This window comes from Brachyistius frenatus, unplaced genomic scaffold (assembly GCF_029030835.1).
Source record: "Brachyistius frenatus isolate BFR_SWC_R1_liver_20210118 unplaced genomic scaffold, ASM2903083v1 Contig_36, whole genome shotgun sequence".
Taxonomy (NCBI): Eukaryota; Metazoa; Chordata; class Actinopteri; family Embiotocidae; genus Brachyistius; species Brachyistius frenatus.
This window is the reverse complement of record NW_027210635.1, coordinates 1,440,602-1,457,794: the sequence shown is the minus strand read 5'-3', so window position 1 is coordinate 1,457,794 and position 17,193 is coordinate 1,440,602. Positions and strand designations below refer to the sequence as shown.

The 17,193-nt window shown below is 41.3% G+C and overlaps 1 protein-coding gene across 1 annotated transcript in view; it reads right to left on the bottom strand.

Annotated features, from left to right (window-relative positions):
- usp43b (ubiquitin specific peptidase 43b) overlaps window positions 1–17,193 on the bottom strand; it is a 74,059-nt gene continuing 56,866 nt past the window's right edge. The window contains exons 9-16 of the mRNA XM_069701245.1: window positions 12,809–12,912; window positions 9,663–9,740; window positions 9,435–9,564; window positions 6,638–6,980; window positions 5,106–5,264; window positions 4,496–4,669; window positions 3,078–4,214; window positions 1–1,936 (exon numbers count right to left, since the gene is read on the bottom strand). Coding sequence (XP_069557346.1) covers window positions 1,926–1,936; window positions 3,078–4,214; window positions 4,496–4,669; window positions 5,106–5,264; window positions 6,638–6,980; window positions 9,435–9,564; window positions 9,663–9,740; window positions 12,809–12,912 — 2,136 coding nt within the window. The 3' untranslated portion in view covers window positions 1–1,925. The remainder of the gene's footprint in view (window positions 1,937–3,077; window positions 4,215–4,495; window positions 4,670–5,105; window positions 5,265–6,637; window positions 6,981–9,434; window positions 9,565–9,662; window positions 9,741–12,808; window positions 12,913–17,193) is intronic.

Here is a 17,193-nt window from a genome sequence, read left to right as displayed (position 1 = left end):
TCATTTGTGAGAAAAGCTGTGTTTAATTTGCAAACCATAAAACTTACAGCACATTAAGCAGACATTATAGACAGTCCAACGAAATAACTTTTGTGTATTGTGTCCAATTTAAACCCACTTAGCAAACATATTATTCTGACCTTATACAGTAACCTGAAACATACAGCTGTAATCTGTGAATTACATAATTACACACCAGGTACAAAATGTAGACTTTTAAAAAAGTTAATAAAATATAATCTAGCCATATTTCCCAAATAATGTCTCGGACACATCCTTCATATACTATCACTTAATTTTGGTAAAAGAGTGTTAAACAGTAATGTTTCATGGCACAACATGAAAGGTGAAGACAGATACAGTGTAGGCTCTCGCTGACAGACCCCTGTGACAAATTCACACTGAAAAAGTAAACAAAAGAGCATCTAAAATTGTTTATTGTAAAATTGTAAATGAATCACCAAGTGGGAAAAAAAATATTATTCTGGTTATGTTCTCTTGGAGATTCGCTCCTCTTTCTCCTCCAGCGGAAAAAGCAGACACGGTGCAGATAACAAAACCGGTGATTATAACTGATGACTGTGGATTAAATATACATTTGATAAGCAGCAGGAACACCAACTGCTGATTCTATCAGTGGTGGCTACTTTATTGCAGTTTATGTGAATGTGACAACGTAATGATTACCATGAGCATTAATCATACGCCCACGGCTGCGGAGAGAGAAAACTCTGTACGTGTTTGTGACTGTGTGAACGCTCGCAGTGTGAATCAGCTTTTCAAATCCTAAATGATAAACCTTCTTCAAATGGAGATTTGCTTTTGTATCTAGTCCTGATAATGTTTGTATTTTATCAGCAAGAATTTATATCCAACTTTACTAAACGAGATTTACATTTATATTCTCGCACATCTGGTTGCACCCACACACTGGAGCAGCATAAGTATAAACATAAACTCTCTTGTTTATTGTTATGCAAGTTACAGGGGTGGTTAAAATGTTTTTCCCTTATTGTTTTCTCATGTTGCTGAAAGTCTTCAGCATCCCTCCACAGACCAAATATAATCAATAATCATATCAAAAGGTCATTTTGAGGGCAAAGGCTTTTCACAGTGCCCAAAAAAACTAAGCCTTTATTAAGAGAGTCCCTTTACATATTTCATCCATTGTACATCCAGAAGCTGCTCCAATAGTTTAGTTATCTGTTGGTTACAATTTGAAGATGAAAGGTCCTAAAAAAAGAAAAAAAAACTCCTGCTTTTTGCTCATTTTGGTACAATTCTGCCAAATTAGCCTGTACGCTCTGGTCATGTAGCAAAAATATGGAGACATTTTTAAAAAGAAAGTGCATTAATACTATAAAATAATATCAACTTGATAATGAATGACGTAGCAAATGATTTATGTTCTTATAGCAGCCAATTTACAGTGCGGTGTTAGTACTTTGTGCAGTGCTCAGGAACAATCTTACATGTCTTAGCCCATTATCTGTAAACTGTGTACGCTCTTTCCTTTGCTTCAGTATGTACGACACTGACCAACACGTTTTTAAGGTAACTCCCTACTTTCCAAAGAGATGTCAGTTTTATACAAGTCAATGTCACGGACTAAAAACATGCAAATTCCCCAGATCACCTTCCACTCTCCAAATGTTGATCAGAAACTCTCACAGACGACGTAGAGAAAACAAAAACGTGGGGGAAACGAGTCACATTACAGCGGTAATTCTTTCCTCAGTAATGAAACTCTGCATAGATTTAGTTTAAGACACACACAGGTAAGAACTTAGAACAGTACTATGAAAGGGAGAGAGAGGAGATGTACTTTGTTTGGGGCGATGCCTCCTGCTGGGGGCGTTGATATCTGGGAGCCGTGCGTAGAAATCCGTCGAGAGGTCCAAGTGTTCAGCAGGCATTCTGGGCTATCACAGAGGCACTTAAAAAGGAAACAAAATACAAAACCATTAGTCAGATGAGAAGAGATCACTGTGATTAACATTAATAATAATGATAATAATAAGCAGGGGAGCTTTCTGAACCTATTTACATTGCCATTATTTCTTTGTTTAAAAAAAAAAAGGAGATTTTAACACCAAGCTGACACTAGAAACAAAACCTCGACCACGGCGCCGTTCACAGACGGCATTAACATGAATCCTGGACAGCTCGACGTACCGGAGTGCAGGCACACAAGACACACTGCAGATGCACCGAGATCCGATCTGCCCAGACCACATTCAGAGGTGGTCTGGGACGCATACGACCACATTCTTTAAGCAGTGTGAAAGCAAATGTGTCCCAGGCCATATTGAAGGATCACCTCCTGGCTACTGCAGACAGTAGGAGAGATAAACTGCAAAACTGAACTGGCCGCTGCAAAGCAGCTGTTTAATGAATATAAACACAGGCTCTCTGCTTAACATGTGTTTCCAAAGCATACTCTGGGTTTAGGTGTTTTAGTACTGTACATCATTTCTGACACACATCAGACCCACAGCTGTGGAACAAAGCTCCACCCCCTCGCACGGTTCATTTATCCACCGCATCGCATAGCCAGACCCTCTCAGATCTGCTAGAATAATTACTGTAAATAACCGGAGACTGATCGGGTCACGGCTGATGGTTCAGGTTGTAAATGAAAAAACAAAAGTGTTCTGACATTTACAAATGTGACATACGTCATAAGTTTCTCACAGACGGTACATTAAAGTGAGTTTCAGTGAGTGAAGAGACTTTAGCTCCTCGCATTTCTGTATGTTTTCACATGTTTATGAACTTGATGTATACGTTCATTTGCATACAGAGCGGGGAAGTGACATCTGATCACAAGTGGTCTCTAGAGGCACATGTGGAGATGCATTCAAATGCCAGATGTGAACAGACGCACTAAGAGCTGTCGACTTGTGCTCGGATCCCCCGGAAGGAGCGTTAATGTCGGTCTCAAAATGTGCTCCTCTTTGTTCCAGTTTGTGCTTATTTAATGTCGTCAAAAAAGCCTCAACAGCTCCTACAACTCTGTAGGGAGGATAATAAGATGTCAGCGTGCACTGCGGCCTCAAAGAGCGGTCTGTGCCTACCCAGGGAGGTGGTACTGTATCGTGTCCGCTGCAGAGTGGCGTAGCCGGGCTTGTCTGACAGTAGGACGCGATGGGCCGGAGGGAGCACGACTTCTCCGTTCCTCTGCAGGGAGGTGCACCTGCGAAACGTCAAATCTAGCTTTGTCTGAATGTTGCTGGAGCTGTGAGCACGCTTAATGTCGATGGGGTCATGATTCCCAGCCTTTCCATTGACTAGCTGGACTTTACAGTTATGGATGTCACAGCTGGGGATGACGCTGCCCTTCCTCTCTTCTAGAGCCACTGCAGTCAGCGTCCCATTGGAGAGGGACAGTTTGGCTAAATTACTGTTTGCCAGCTTTCCAAGTTGTCCATGACCATTCATTCGCCTCTCTTGCTCCCTGATTGGTGACCTAGAAATGTCTTTCTTCATAAAACCCGCCTTGAAAAAAGATAAGAGGCTTTCTTGGCTCCGACCTTCCTGCCCCCTCTGCCCCCTCCTGTCCTCGGATTGAAGGACCATCTGTAACAAGTCTTTTTGTGCCCGGGAGGTTCCCCCTGTCTGGGCCTTGGTTCTCCTCAGTGTAGAGTCTCTGCTTGGAGGTGCACTGTGGCTGATGTGACCCCCTAGAATGGCCCCTCTGTGCAGCTGGAGGTCCAGGGTCCTGCCCTGGTCCAGCCTACCTCTCTTGGATGATCTCTGCCTCAGACATTCATCATCTCTGGCTTTGAAGCTGCTGCTGTTTCCGACTCCGTAGCCAATGTTTCTCTCCAAGCAAGGTCTGCTCTGTCCCTCCGGTATTTTGGGGGAGTAACAGGTGTCGGAGCTGAATCTGTCTGTACAGCTAAGGCTGCTGCCACTGGGTGAACTGCAGTCCTGTCCTGCTTCAAAGACTTTTCCCTGGGCATTTCTTTGTGGTGGGGTGGCTACCAGTGAGATAATAGGGTCTTTGGTGCATCGTGGCCGCCGCCCAGACTCCAGGTACTCCACCAACTCTCCAGACTGGGTCTGGACTGAGTGCTTGATGCGGTCTTTGGACCCAAAGGACCACCGCAGTGGGAGAACTTTGTTCAGAGTCTCCTTGGGCTTTGTTGGCGATCTCATGCTTACACTCCTGCCTTGGATCCCTCGGACAAACTGACTGGCTTCAGACCCATCTATAAGAAAAGATGCATAAGTTAAAACCTAAAAAGATACTTAAAGTGTGTCTTAAAACTGGTTGATATTATGATTTATAGTAGATAAAACAGACGGATTACTCAGAGTCCAAAAACATGAAAGTCATAAACATCAAGGTTATATGCTTTAATTTCTCTCTAGTCCAAGAGTTAAATCAAAACCTTGATTCCACTCTCATGGTAAATATGAAACTGGAGCCAGCAGTTAGTTACATCAAGACAAAACCTACCGTACTGCAAATGCTACTCCAAATACCTACTTGTTTCTACTGTTTTGGGGGCTTCATCTCCAAACACTGGCAACTCAGGAGATTCTGGGACCTGCGTGGACCCCAATGGTCCTGGGACGGGTCCACCTGACACCACGCTGCCCCTCTTACTGCACCCTGTCAGCCGCACCAGCCAGTGGTCAGAGGTGGATGAGCTAGTGGAACCTACAAAGAGACATGTTTTTAACTCAAACAAGCCAATGTGATGTGGAGTCATAGACATATAAAGAGACAGAAGCCTACCACAGTTACATCTATTACCTCACAATGCAAAGGAAATCGCTGACAGGGTTTTATCAGCATTTCCACTCTCATTATGTTGAAATCACGAATATGAATGCTTCCGTGACGGCGGGAAATGGAGACCGCAGCTTATCTCTGCAATCACCGAGATCCTTCATTTACTGGCCACTGGCTTGATATCACAGTGAAAATGCACACTGATAATGATGGATATAGATCGTTTAGGCCCAAACTGCACATAATGATAATACTCCCACTTTCTCTCTTCATTATTTCTAGATTTTTTATCAAAAGGATGTGAAGCAGACTGCATCTCCTCAACGTAACCAGCCGCTGTGTAGAATCTGAAAGGACGAACCGGTGACCGAGGAGCTGGCAGACCAGGGGGGGATGGTGTTCCTTCTCTGGTAGAAGAGGATGTAGGCCCCGCGCGTGCACACCTCCACCTCTGGAACCGGCTCAGCGCTGCTGTCATCGTAACTGTACCACTGGCCGTCCACAGAGTTCCTACAGAAGGCTGCAAATACGATAAGAATGGAGAGAGACAAGCTAAACGTGTGACTGATCTAAACAACAGGAGAAATCAAAGTAAATGACAACATCACTAATTCATGTCAGTGTGGTAAAACTTGGTCTGGTGTGTGGCTCTCCAAAACGTAAAGCGCTAGTAAGGAACAAAAATGGGAGTTACAACATTTATCAATATTTATTTTTGCCATGTTTCTCTGTCACTAGATTTTGGCGGTGATAAAACGCCAATATTCCATTAACGTCCATTTATATACAAATAACTGTTTTAAATTTGGTTCTACTGTAAAATACTTTATATCTTTTCAAATGTGTTATATTGATTAAACCTCATATTATCTACAAACTAAAAGGAGCAGTAATAATGTTCTCGGGTCAAAATGACCACGTAAGTGTTTAACCATCTAAAAGCACTAAAATATTATTTATTTAGTCCATAAAAAAATTCAACAAACTCGATTCATATCAATTTGATTTATAATTTATGTAATCCAGTTTTTCACCCCTTACAGATCAGGATTTAGTCAGTCGTTTTTAAATAAAAAATATTTTTCAAACCCTTCTTTTTTTTTTTGCATTGGCAAATACTACATGTATACATTAGTTTGATCTATTCTTATTTTTAGAAAATACTTTTATGTATTCTTTCATAGTGACGAGTTGATTACAGGCTTTCTCCAGGAGGATTCTGAAGGGCTTAGGTCCTGTTCTTTGACTAAAAACTATGCATTTTCACATAATTTCTTACTTTTATTATGACAATACTTAATCACATAAAACTTCGAGCGAATAGATCTGAACTGCGATTCTCTCATACTCATGTAGTCAGGCTGTATTAACTAGCCATCAGTATCTTATTCATCCTCTTATCGGTCCCGTGCTGATCTTGGTGTCTTCATGGAATGTGTTAATCACAACACTATTATTTCCTCTGTTGAGACAGTAAGAAGGGCTTTGGTGTCTGTAAAGGCAAACATTGAAGATTAAGGGGCCTTGTTCTTGATTGACAGACATAAGTAGCCCACAGCAGGTTGAGATTCCTGTTTGTTAAATGTGAAAACAGTGAAACCGTAATCAGACATGCATGTTGTTGTGGATCATAGCAAATATATTCAGCCTGCAGGCCACAGAATGAATGGCCCTGCTTCAGGCAGCGACATTGTGTCTCATTTGATTTAAGTTTTGATATTTTCCCTTTGAATGCTTCGTTCTCACTGCTGGGTCGAACAGTTGCATGCTTCAAAAATGATTAAAAACATTTTTCCTGTATTTTTAAACTTTAAAACGGGTCAATTTGACCCGCAGCCTACCAGGAGGTAAAGGTATTATTACATCTTCATTACACTGGGTGATTATTCTGACCTGTGTAATGTCCCCCGTGCATTCCTCCATGGTGGTTGCAGACAGCATACAGATCGTACAGGAAGTCGGGAGGGGCCAGGTCGGGTCGTCCGGACTGCTTCCAGCCGGGCTGCACGGGGGACTGATGGGCACCGTGCTTGCGGTTCACCATGTGCGGTGTCATGTCCAGGCCCGCCAAGGGGAAGTGAACAAACGTGGTGAGCTTGTTCCTCCGGTCCCCCACCTGCCTGAAGCGCTTCAGGTGCAGGATGAGGATGTCCGGCAGCGTCCACAGGTTCATCTTCACCATGCCCTGCTGCAGCTGCTTACAGTGGGGGCACTTCCAGGCGTCATCTGGGGCCAGCTGGTAGTGAGAGACAAGGAAAGAGAAGATACAACTGAGCTTTATACACCCGAGAGAGCCTCAAAAATATAATCAGCATATTATCCCGCTTTAATCTTACTCTTAAAAATTATATATGTCTGAGACTTAGAAATTCTCAGTCCAATTGCATGAGCACTAATCGGCTCGATTTGGGGAAGGAGGTACATTTCAGAGCTGTTGCTATAGTTACAACTTTTGTTCACTTTAACCACTTTCCTCTCATTACCATCTTGAAGACCGATAAATGGAGAGCTGTTTTAACGAGCAAGGTCACAGATCTAAACATACCAGTGAAGTGCTTAAGATTATTTTTCGGTGAACATTGTGTTTTGTGATGCTTCACTGCTGAGCTATATACAGCACTGCACATTGCTTTAGGCACTCTAGGTATTTAGATTGTTAATCATCACACTAATGTCATCAGGGAGGCATCTGATTGGTCCCAAATTCAGTCAGCAGGATAAAGATTGAACTGAAAACAACACAAACGTTATCTTCCATTTTAAAGAAAGAATGACGGCACCGAAAAAGTTGATAAAAAACTAACTTCACTGACAACATCCTCACTCTCTAAACTTTTGCAGAGTGCTGTTTGTCATATAGTGTGTGCTCAGTGACTGCGGGAAAAAAATTAAACTTGAAATATTATTTAATTGACTCAGTTAGAGCAACATTTGCCAGCCTGGACTGAGCACAGACTGACAACAGTGCCTGCCTTATGCCTGCAGCTCCGCCTGGTGGTGACACAAAGCAACTGCAAGCAATGTCACGGTCGGCACAACAGCTGTCAGTGGAAACTAAACTGTGGGGAACTCTTTGTTTTTTTTTTTTTTTTTTTTAACAATTTGACACAAAATGCAAACATTGACATGTTGCAAATTTTACACATCGTTTTGTCACACTGAAATACTACTAAATCTCTTTATGTTCAAAAAACCTTTCCCAAAACAAACTTTGTGCTACATCTGCATGGGGAAAAAAAAGAAAACTATTTAGGACATATAACACTCTGGGTGCCTCATTTCATTCCTGGATAACCGGAACATTAAATTGGCTGTGGGTGTGAAGGTGTGACCAAACTAGAAAGTGAGTGTTATTATCATACAGTATTTTGTAATGCCCCAAACATTGAGCCACTTGTCAGAAAACCAGCTCAACGCTTGGTGACAAAGTGGAAGGGAGACCAGACAGGTTGAAACGCAAATGCTGAAGTTTATTTAAATAAAAAAAGATAACTATAAAAGAAACATGGGGTGAGAAGATAAGTGGCTGACTGCAAACTCATGCAGAAGAGGCCACTTGAGTCACAGCAGGCAGAAAGGGAAGGGTCATAACAATGTTGTTTCAAATTCATTTCTAACTGGACGGCAAATGGTGTCTGGTTCAAGACATTTTCCTGAGGTGGGTTTGAATTGTTTTTGTAGCTTTAGCGCATTTTGGGCGAGAAAATAAATGTTTCGCTGAGTTGCATGCTGGGAAAAAGAACAGTGTGAATTGTTTGGAATATTACAGACAAAATATGCAATATTGTGATATGGTCCTTTTATGATGTACATTGCTGCCTTCTCTACTGTATTAACAATTAAGGCGTAGATTAGCAGCACAGTTCCTTGTTCTGGATTAGAGATAAGGATATAAACTTGCATTAAATGTTTTTAACTAAAACTGATAATAATGTTAAGCTGAAACTACAAAACCAACCAAAAGAGCGCTTAGATAACATGTTGACTGGTGGCTGAATGCAGCAGCTGATTATTCTCGATGAGTGACACTGAAACAAATGGACCATTTTACGTGACTGTCTGATTGTGTTGAATCAGTAACACTCCACATGATGGCAATAGCCTACTCAAAACCTGTCAAACATTGCCATTTACTCCCACTTTACCAAAGAGGAGAGGATGCATGCACGCTGAAAATAAATCAGTTTCCTGCTTGAATTTTGCTCTTTTTTCTATCACCTTTTCACCACCTACAGCGTGGAGCAAACGAAGCCTTTTTTATGAACAACAAACATGTTTTTCCTCTTTCTGTGTTTCAATCCAAACACAATGTGTGTGTCCTTCAGCCCAAACAAACGTCTTCAAAGCTTTTCATGCCTCAAAACTACTGTTTCCCAGCGTTTTACTGTGGCATTGAACATTTACAGCCACCAACAACTGTCTCTAAGTATTACAGACAAACATTTAAACTATCTGAAAGTTTTCTGTAGCTCCAGCTGCTGCTATATATAAAAAAAGATTATTAACATAAATAATGCAAAATTAAAACCTAGATCATTTTGCAGAGTTAGTTGCAAGATTAACATGAATATTTTCAACAACAGCAATCAGCTGTTGAGTTTGGACATCTATATCCACAGCAGGTTACAAAAGGACACGGCTACTAGTTGTTGCTCCAGGTAGAAAGTCTCCATAAGAATAGACACAGTACCTGTTCCTCTTTGGTGTAGAGCTGGAAGCACTCATCCAGGGTGCAGCTGTACTGCTGGACGTGCTGCTGCTGTTGATTCCTCACGCTCTCTGCATCCTTCACCACCTCCTCCTGAATGTTACCGAACAGGCTGCAGCCCGGGACATGAAGGCTTCGTTACGGAAGCTATACAATCTAATGGGGCAATGAAGAAATTGAGCTGCATTGTGTGTTGCAGAGTGTACTGACCAGTCTTTGATTCTGTATTCCCACTCAATGATGAGCTTCACGTGCGGAGGTCCTCCGGAGCCGCAGAGCTTCAGAGCTCTAAAAGACATCAGAGTTAAAGGGCAGCTAGTGTAGAGGATTAGTCAGCTATGATACAGAGTTCATTTGCTGCAAACTCAAACTCGATAGAATCAGTTTAACACATATGCATTGAAGCTTTTTAACCACTAGATGTCAGCATTGTTGCAGTACTCAAACACAGACAGCGATATGAGAAGTTTGGATTTGACAGGCACCATCAGACACAACACACATTATAAGATGTTTAATAAGTCACCGTAACTCATTTGAAGAGTTTCAAAGCCTCAGGAGTCAATTGACAAAACAATCATGAACCACTTCTTGGCCTTTTCCCAGAGTTTTAAACTTCATGTCACAGTTTTCATCAGATCACACTGTGAGATGAAGTCAAAAGCTCAGCAAAAAGACAGTTAGTTGATGTTGATTGGCAGTCTGACCCTGTGGGATGAATTCACTGTGGACAATCCTCCAGATGTCAAATATAACCCACCTTTTTTCGGTTTCGGACAGCGACGTTCTGCCCCCTTTGGATACGTGAATCCAAACACCTCACCTGGCTCATTGCTTCATTGCCGTAGGCTTTCTGAAGCATTTCAAGGGTCTCGGTTACTGATTTCCCCAGTTTGATACAACATTTTATGTGCGCTCTTTGCTTCAGTTCATACCACTGCCCACAGAAACGTGTGTAACTCAGGTGCTGATTTCAAAGTTATAGTTCCCTCCTGTGCTGTGCTACGTCCGCGTGCAACAGGAAAAGTCTCAGAAAACTTTTATCAACCTTCGTATATCAAAGCTATAGAGTGGAAAAAAATACACCTGAACGCCTGTCAAACTACAAATATGTCACTTGGAAAGTAAGAGGCTTTTGAGAACTTTGAGAAGTACGTTTGACATCACTTGACAAAGTAGCGTTTGTGGTAAAAGGAAGAAATGAACTTGCTCCTTACAATATCTAGATTCTGTTAGTTTAGCCAACCTCGTTTGTTAACTGTAATTCATGTTAAAAACAAATGAAGCAAGAAAATAAGATTGACCTCCTGAGCTCCATTTTGCCTCCGTGTTGTTTTATACGGATGATGATGAGGTCATTTGTCACTTTTCCGTGTTCTGACAGCAGGAACAGAGCACATTTTCTCGGGGCTGCCATGTTGCCCTTTTATGAACACTCAACTCAGAGGTCGAACATTCCCAAGTGGGAATTTTCCCAATTCTCCAGCTGCCTGATAAATTCTTGCAAAGGGCACCTCAAACACACATTAAAAGAAAACCCTGCTGATACAAAGGCTCGGAGCAGGAATCCCCCAAAGTGCATCATGCCTATTTATGCCTGTGTTCAATGAGCTGTGATATATATGTGACATTATTCACTTGACTATTTGAAAACAAGACTGGCAGCTCTGGTGTCTCTACAGGCACAGAAGTGCTTTGTACTAAAGGCTGACGTCGACATGCTACAATGCTAACATGCTTATGGTAAGCTGGTACAAGGTCGACCATGTTTAACATCTTATAAGCATGTTAGCGTACGAACATTAAGGTCCAATCCCAATTCCAATCTAGCCCTCCAAATGGAGTGTTTTCAGATGCAGACACCAAACAGAGGGGTAGAAGAATGTTTTGCAAACTGAAGCAACATCATTTCCATAAATGTAAAAATCAAATTCCTGAGAGTTGCAAACTTACTAATGAAATAACTTCGACTAATTCGGGATACTACTGTCGCAACGAGCTGTGTCCCTCTTTCCTGAAAAGACTTCAAAATCTTAAACTAAGATTTTAAGCCCTTCACCTTCTAGCGCCGTTCTGAAGGGCCACTGCCTTGTTGAGTCCTGAACGAGGGGTACGGCCACATGGGAAACAGGATTAGGCCTTACTAATCAATCCATTGTCTCTGTAGAGACTTTTCCCCCTCACGGTGGCGATACACCAAACATCAGATGATCACCGAAATCATTCATCCTCTCTGAGAATCACGAATGTCTGTGCAAAATGTTAATCCATCTGATAAGGGTTCAGATCAAATGAATTACAAAGCCAGATTCAAGCTAGCATGACAAAAAAAAGGTGCTGAGATGACCATTTTTGAGGACAAATAAGGGAACACGGCAATATGTCCTGTGGTGTAAGGAACATGTATGTGACATCACACAAAGACACAGACAGTTAGCAGAGACCGACAGAAGTGAACAAAGTAGACTAAAACACTCACTAGTACATTCTTCCACTGTTTGATGTGGGTTGACTTGGGGACAGAGCATATTTCTGAATCATTAGAGTTCAAACACTATCATTACACGAGTTTCTAGGATACAGTGTGCTGCATATTTGCATATCAAAAGATTTCAAAAGCATTTGCTCCCATCAGCACCATTCAGCCAATGAATGAACTGTTCTTAGCAGCTACACAAATGGAAGTCCTTTTTAAGACCTTGCCAAAATGCCCCTCTAAAACAGCAATTCACTTCTGCAACTGAAAGCCAGCAGACATGTATTTGTTAAGGAGGATAAAATGTCTGCACATTTCAGTCACTGCTGAAAAATCAGGTTTAACCTTTACAGCTGGCCCGATATACCTAAAAATAAAAGGTAAAAAAAACAAACAGACTTTGGCTTCAGAACATCTGTAGACGGTGTCAATCGTGAAATAATGTTTGACTCAACTGTAACACACATGCTCGTGTGTACCATGTCAGCAACTGGCTGCCTGTAGCTGGAGCTTTTCTCAGGAAACACTTTGTTTGATTAGATTCCAGACGATTTAAATTGCATTAAAACTGATTACATTACATCAAATTTGAATGAGTTTGTGGGGACATTCAGTCATTTCAGGGTTGAAATTATTGAACATAATGAGTAATTCTACAATTAAAGAACACATTAGGAATAATCTAATAATCCTTTAGTCTAATAAAAGAAGGACGTAGTGGCCGGACAGACAGACGGCTAGAACAAGATAAGTCTGTCTGCATGTTGACTGTGTTTGTACCTGCAGAAATCTTCTTATGGCCAATTAAAACATTTGATTAAGTTTGGCAACCAAAACATCGAACAAAATATATTGTTTAATGTATTTCTGACACTCTAACCTGTCGACGGCAGGGTGGTAGAGTGGCCGTCCATCCTGAGGCGACAGGTAGCTGTAAAATGCTGATCCTCCCACCACACGGATGTTGAACAGCACTCTGGTATTCTGAAAGAAGGGTACAAAAAAACCACAGTGAACATGAGGACAACATCTGGGGAATTTAATGCTTTTTATAACAAGAATACAGACAGTAACACTATAAATCTCCTAAATGAGGCCAACAACTTCTCCTTAAATATTATAAGTTTTAAATACTGTAGACTCTTTGGATCTCAGTTGGATTTAGTTCATTGCAGTTGTATTACTAGATAAACACCAATGGCCTCACCTGTCAGATCCAACACTAGTTTGACCAAAGTCCCTGAAGATGCTAATGATATGCAGATCTGCGAGTTCACCCGGTCACATTTTTAGCCATACAAGCAGTGTGGTCCACCACCGTGTTACACACTAAATGAGCTGAAAACTATTGGATTGATGATCATGAAAGAAATGTTCATGGTGCTCAGAGGATGAACACTACTGACTTTTGTAGTTCCATGATTTCTCCCCAGCACCACAGTTGGCATTTGTGGGGATTTGTCAGGAACATTAATGACCGCTCAGGTTAAATTCCAATCATTTTGACGATCCTCAGATTCATTTTAGAAATGTAGACCTGCATGACGACATTGCCATCAACCGTACAGCCTGGGAACAAATGAACATTTGAGCCAAGTTTTAAGAAACATTTCCCACAATGCGTTGTTGAGATATCGCATTTACGAGAATGGAACACACGGACAGACAGACAACCTGAAATTTGACAACAGCCATGTGAAAAAAGTGATATTGTCAGATAAGCCGTCCTTCTCCATTTTCTCAACAAGTGGGTTAGTACGGCGTACAATGAGAATGGCCCGACAGTGAGGCGATCCAGTGGCTCTGTTATGCTGTGGAGGCATTTTGTTGGCATGGCTTGTCCCCTTAGAGGCAAAGGTCACTGTAAATTAATACAAAAGTTGTTCTGAGTGATCATCTTTATCCTGTGATGAAACATTTCTTTCCTGTCAGGACCGCGGCCTCTTCCACGATGACAATGGGTCACAGAGGAGCACTGAGTGGTTTGATGAGAATGAAAATGATGTGAATCAGATGCTTTGGCATGCACAGTTATTAGATATAAGAGCAAAATAAGTTTATATAAGCACTGAAACAATTTTACACTCCGATGAACAACATAGACACAGAAGAACAACTCGGACCATCGTGAAACATGCCTGCAACTGACTCGGAGCAGTTTAGGTTGAGTCTACGTGTAGCACCTCAACATGGAGTACAGTGCTCATGTGGGTACAATTTGACAGCAAAAATAATAAAAAAATACAAGATAATCAAACTAGTCTCTCAAATTCCCCCCAACCGGATCACGAAGCAGGAGTTCAGAAGAAGAATGAAAGAACAAATAAGACTCTAATATCCTTCTCCTCCTCAGTATATTACTCTGAGATCTGCTTATATTGGAGGTGCTTTAGGAATGAAGGAGCGCTTTGCAAAAAATGAAATTGATTTCCTCTTGTTCTCGAGAAATCTGGTGCCTAGCTGCTGGCTGAGCTCAAACACAAACACCCACTCTGACTCCTGTGAGGAAACTTTAGGCCAGCAGGATCTTTGTGATGACGAGGAGCACCGCGAAGCAGACAGCACATTCCTGGAAAATATTGACGTGCTCCACACAAGAGCCCACTGGAACGCACAACCCTTGAGGGGGGAAAGTTAAAACAATACTTCTGACTTACTGCCTCACATGTGCGATATGAAGCACGATTTAAAGTGTCACCAGTGCCAGTCAGCAGCTGAATTGCAGCGGTTGGCACTTACTGCTCAAACTACTTGATGTCCAAGGAACATTTTGCTCTCATGCCCTCATTTTAAGTGCACAGACGCAGCAGTTTATAACTACAACTTTATTACTTTCTCTCCCGTGTCTCAGCATTGTCTGTTTGAAGACACTGCAGGCATCAAACTTCCCTGTGGTGCTTTGGTGCAGTTAGGCCTGTCACAATTATTACAATCACCTGATCGCAATTATTCGAGATGACCACAATTACTTTCCATGATCTTTAGAATAATTTCCATTAAACTGTATGACAACAGCTGGATGAAACTAATAGAAATGTCATATATCCATCAGCATGTCCACATCGTGTTTAACAGTTCGGGTTTGACTCTATTAATGATGTCATCATGTTGTGCCCACTTCTTCTATGATAGTTTAATGTTAATTTGGACTACAGGTTCTTGTCACTGTCAGTCATTTCTTTGTACTTTACAGTAATAGGCTTTGTATACTACTTTGTATAAATTCCTTAATTTATATATAATGAATTTGTTTCATAATGTCATAATAATTCATAATTTGTGTCATGTCTGCCCTGTGCAATTTTTGTTTACAAAGCCTAAAAGGCAAACAGAAATCCAATTTTTCATCAGAATGTTCCAATGTTCAATGCCAATTAATGTTCTTTTGTTCATAAGGTCTATGTGTATTATAATACTACGAAAAAGCTCAGTGGCATAAAATGAACAGAGAATGACGAAAAAAATCGTTAGTCACAATTATTGTATGACAGTAAATCATCAACTAAAATCGAATGACGGTGACACAACCCGCAGTGCAGTGTGTTGTTTTTCCAGAGAATTCATACACTTTCGCGCATGTTCGAAAGCAGAAGGCTAGATGACAAGCATAAACCCAAAATGAGTTTTCTTTCATTACAAACGAGTCCCGGCTCTCTGACAGTTCCAGTGAAGGCTTGTGCATACATGTGGAGACCACCCAGGGAGTCCTGCCAAACTCCAGCTTCTCCTCTCAAAAGTAGAGGCAGGGGAAACTCCCTTTACAACATGATGCATGCAAGTAGACATCATTTACAACTCCAGCCTTGAACAGCAGTTGTCAAGAGTTAAGTTCAGGAATTCTCCACGTGGTAGAGGTGTGCACCAGGCTGTATAGTTGCAAAAAAAGAGCTGCACTACAAGAACAATGCAGTTTCTGTATTTCCATCTTCTATAGATGCATTAAGTTGGTGATGATGCTCGATATCATGCAGGTCAAGCCCATCCAGTACATCTTTACGACTCCTTTTACAGAATTCACATGGGCTGATAAAATCTGTTGATTAAACCTGAGTTAAACTAAAGGTGCTACAAAATTAGAGGCCTGTTTTGTGTTGTAAATAAAGGATCCTTCCAAAAAAAAAATTACTAAACATTTTGAGTGGTAAATCCGCCACATTATTACAATAAAATGCAATTTTGTAAGAACAAAAGCTTTACAGGGGTCACAAAAATAACTAAGCAGGCAGACACTTGTTAAGGGTCAGAAAAAAAATCCTCAGTACAGTAAAATCTTGTGTGTGCGTGTGCGCCTCTTCATGTGTGTACATGTTTATTTCCCTGGCAGTAGAGACAGATGAAGGCGGCTATACGGGAGGAACAGAGAAAACAGGGGGGGCTCTAAACACATTATGGGGCATGTGTGAACGACAGTAAAGTGCAAGTGAGAAAGAAAAATGAAGAAATGAGCATGCGAGATCTGGTCGGGCTCCGGGTAAAATTCACTGCAGCATCCTGTCAGGAGAAGTGTCGGAGCTCCATAGACGCAGAATATAAGAGAAGCCATTCGAACAAGCTCGGCCTCTTATTGTGTTCAGTGAGGGTGTGAATCGAGGAATGTTTGTGTCCGACAAAGCAAAAGATCTCCAATTACAACCAATTGCAAAGACCAAAGTGTTGCTTTATGATATGTGTGAGTGTGTGGGGATTCACATTTTGCCAGTGTAAGTCACACCCAGAGCCGATCGAAGTGTCTTAGTTACCACACTTGATTCTCTATTGTACTAAATCAAATAAAAAAAAATAAAAAAAAGGTAGTCCTGCTGTGAGTCATACCTATAAAGACTGTTCATGTGTTTTAAATGCTTGTTGTTGTGTAAGTTGATGATTGTGCTGTCGGGTATCACAGCGAGCATCATTCAAGCCACCATTAAAATGAAGCTGTCGAGTGACATCAGCGGCAGGAAGAAATGGCTTTTGGAGAAGTCACGTATTTGTTTTTTTAATTACCTCTCTGCCGAAGCTAAAATTAGACAGAGGCGGGAAAAAAAACAACGCACTTACACTGATGAGTGTAATTGGTGCAAGAAAAACTACAGGTACTGTTGGAGATGAAAGATTTAGAGCAAACATCTGCTGTGAGCATTGCTCCCGTCTTGGCAGAGGTAAGGCAAACTGATTATACTGGATGAGCCTGTTTTTTTTTTTTATTAAATGGATGAAAGCGCGGGGCACAAAAGAAACGACAGATCATCAACAGAGTTGCTAAAACTCTCTTCCTCTCTCTCC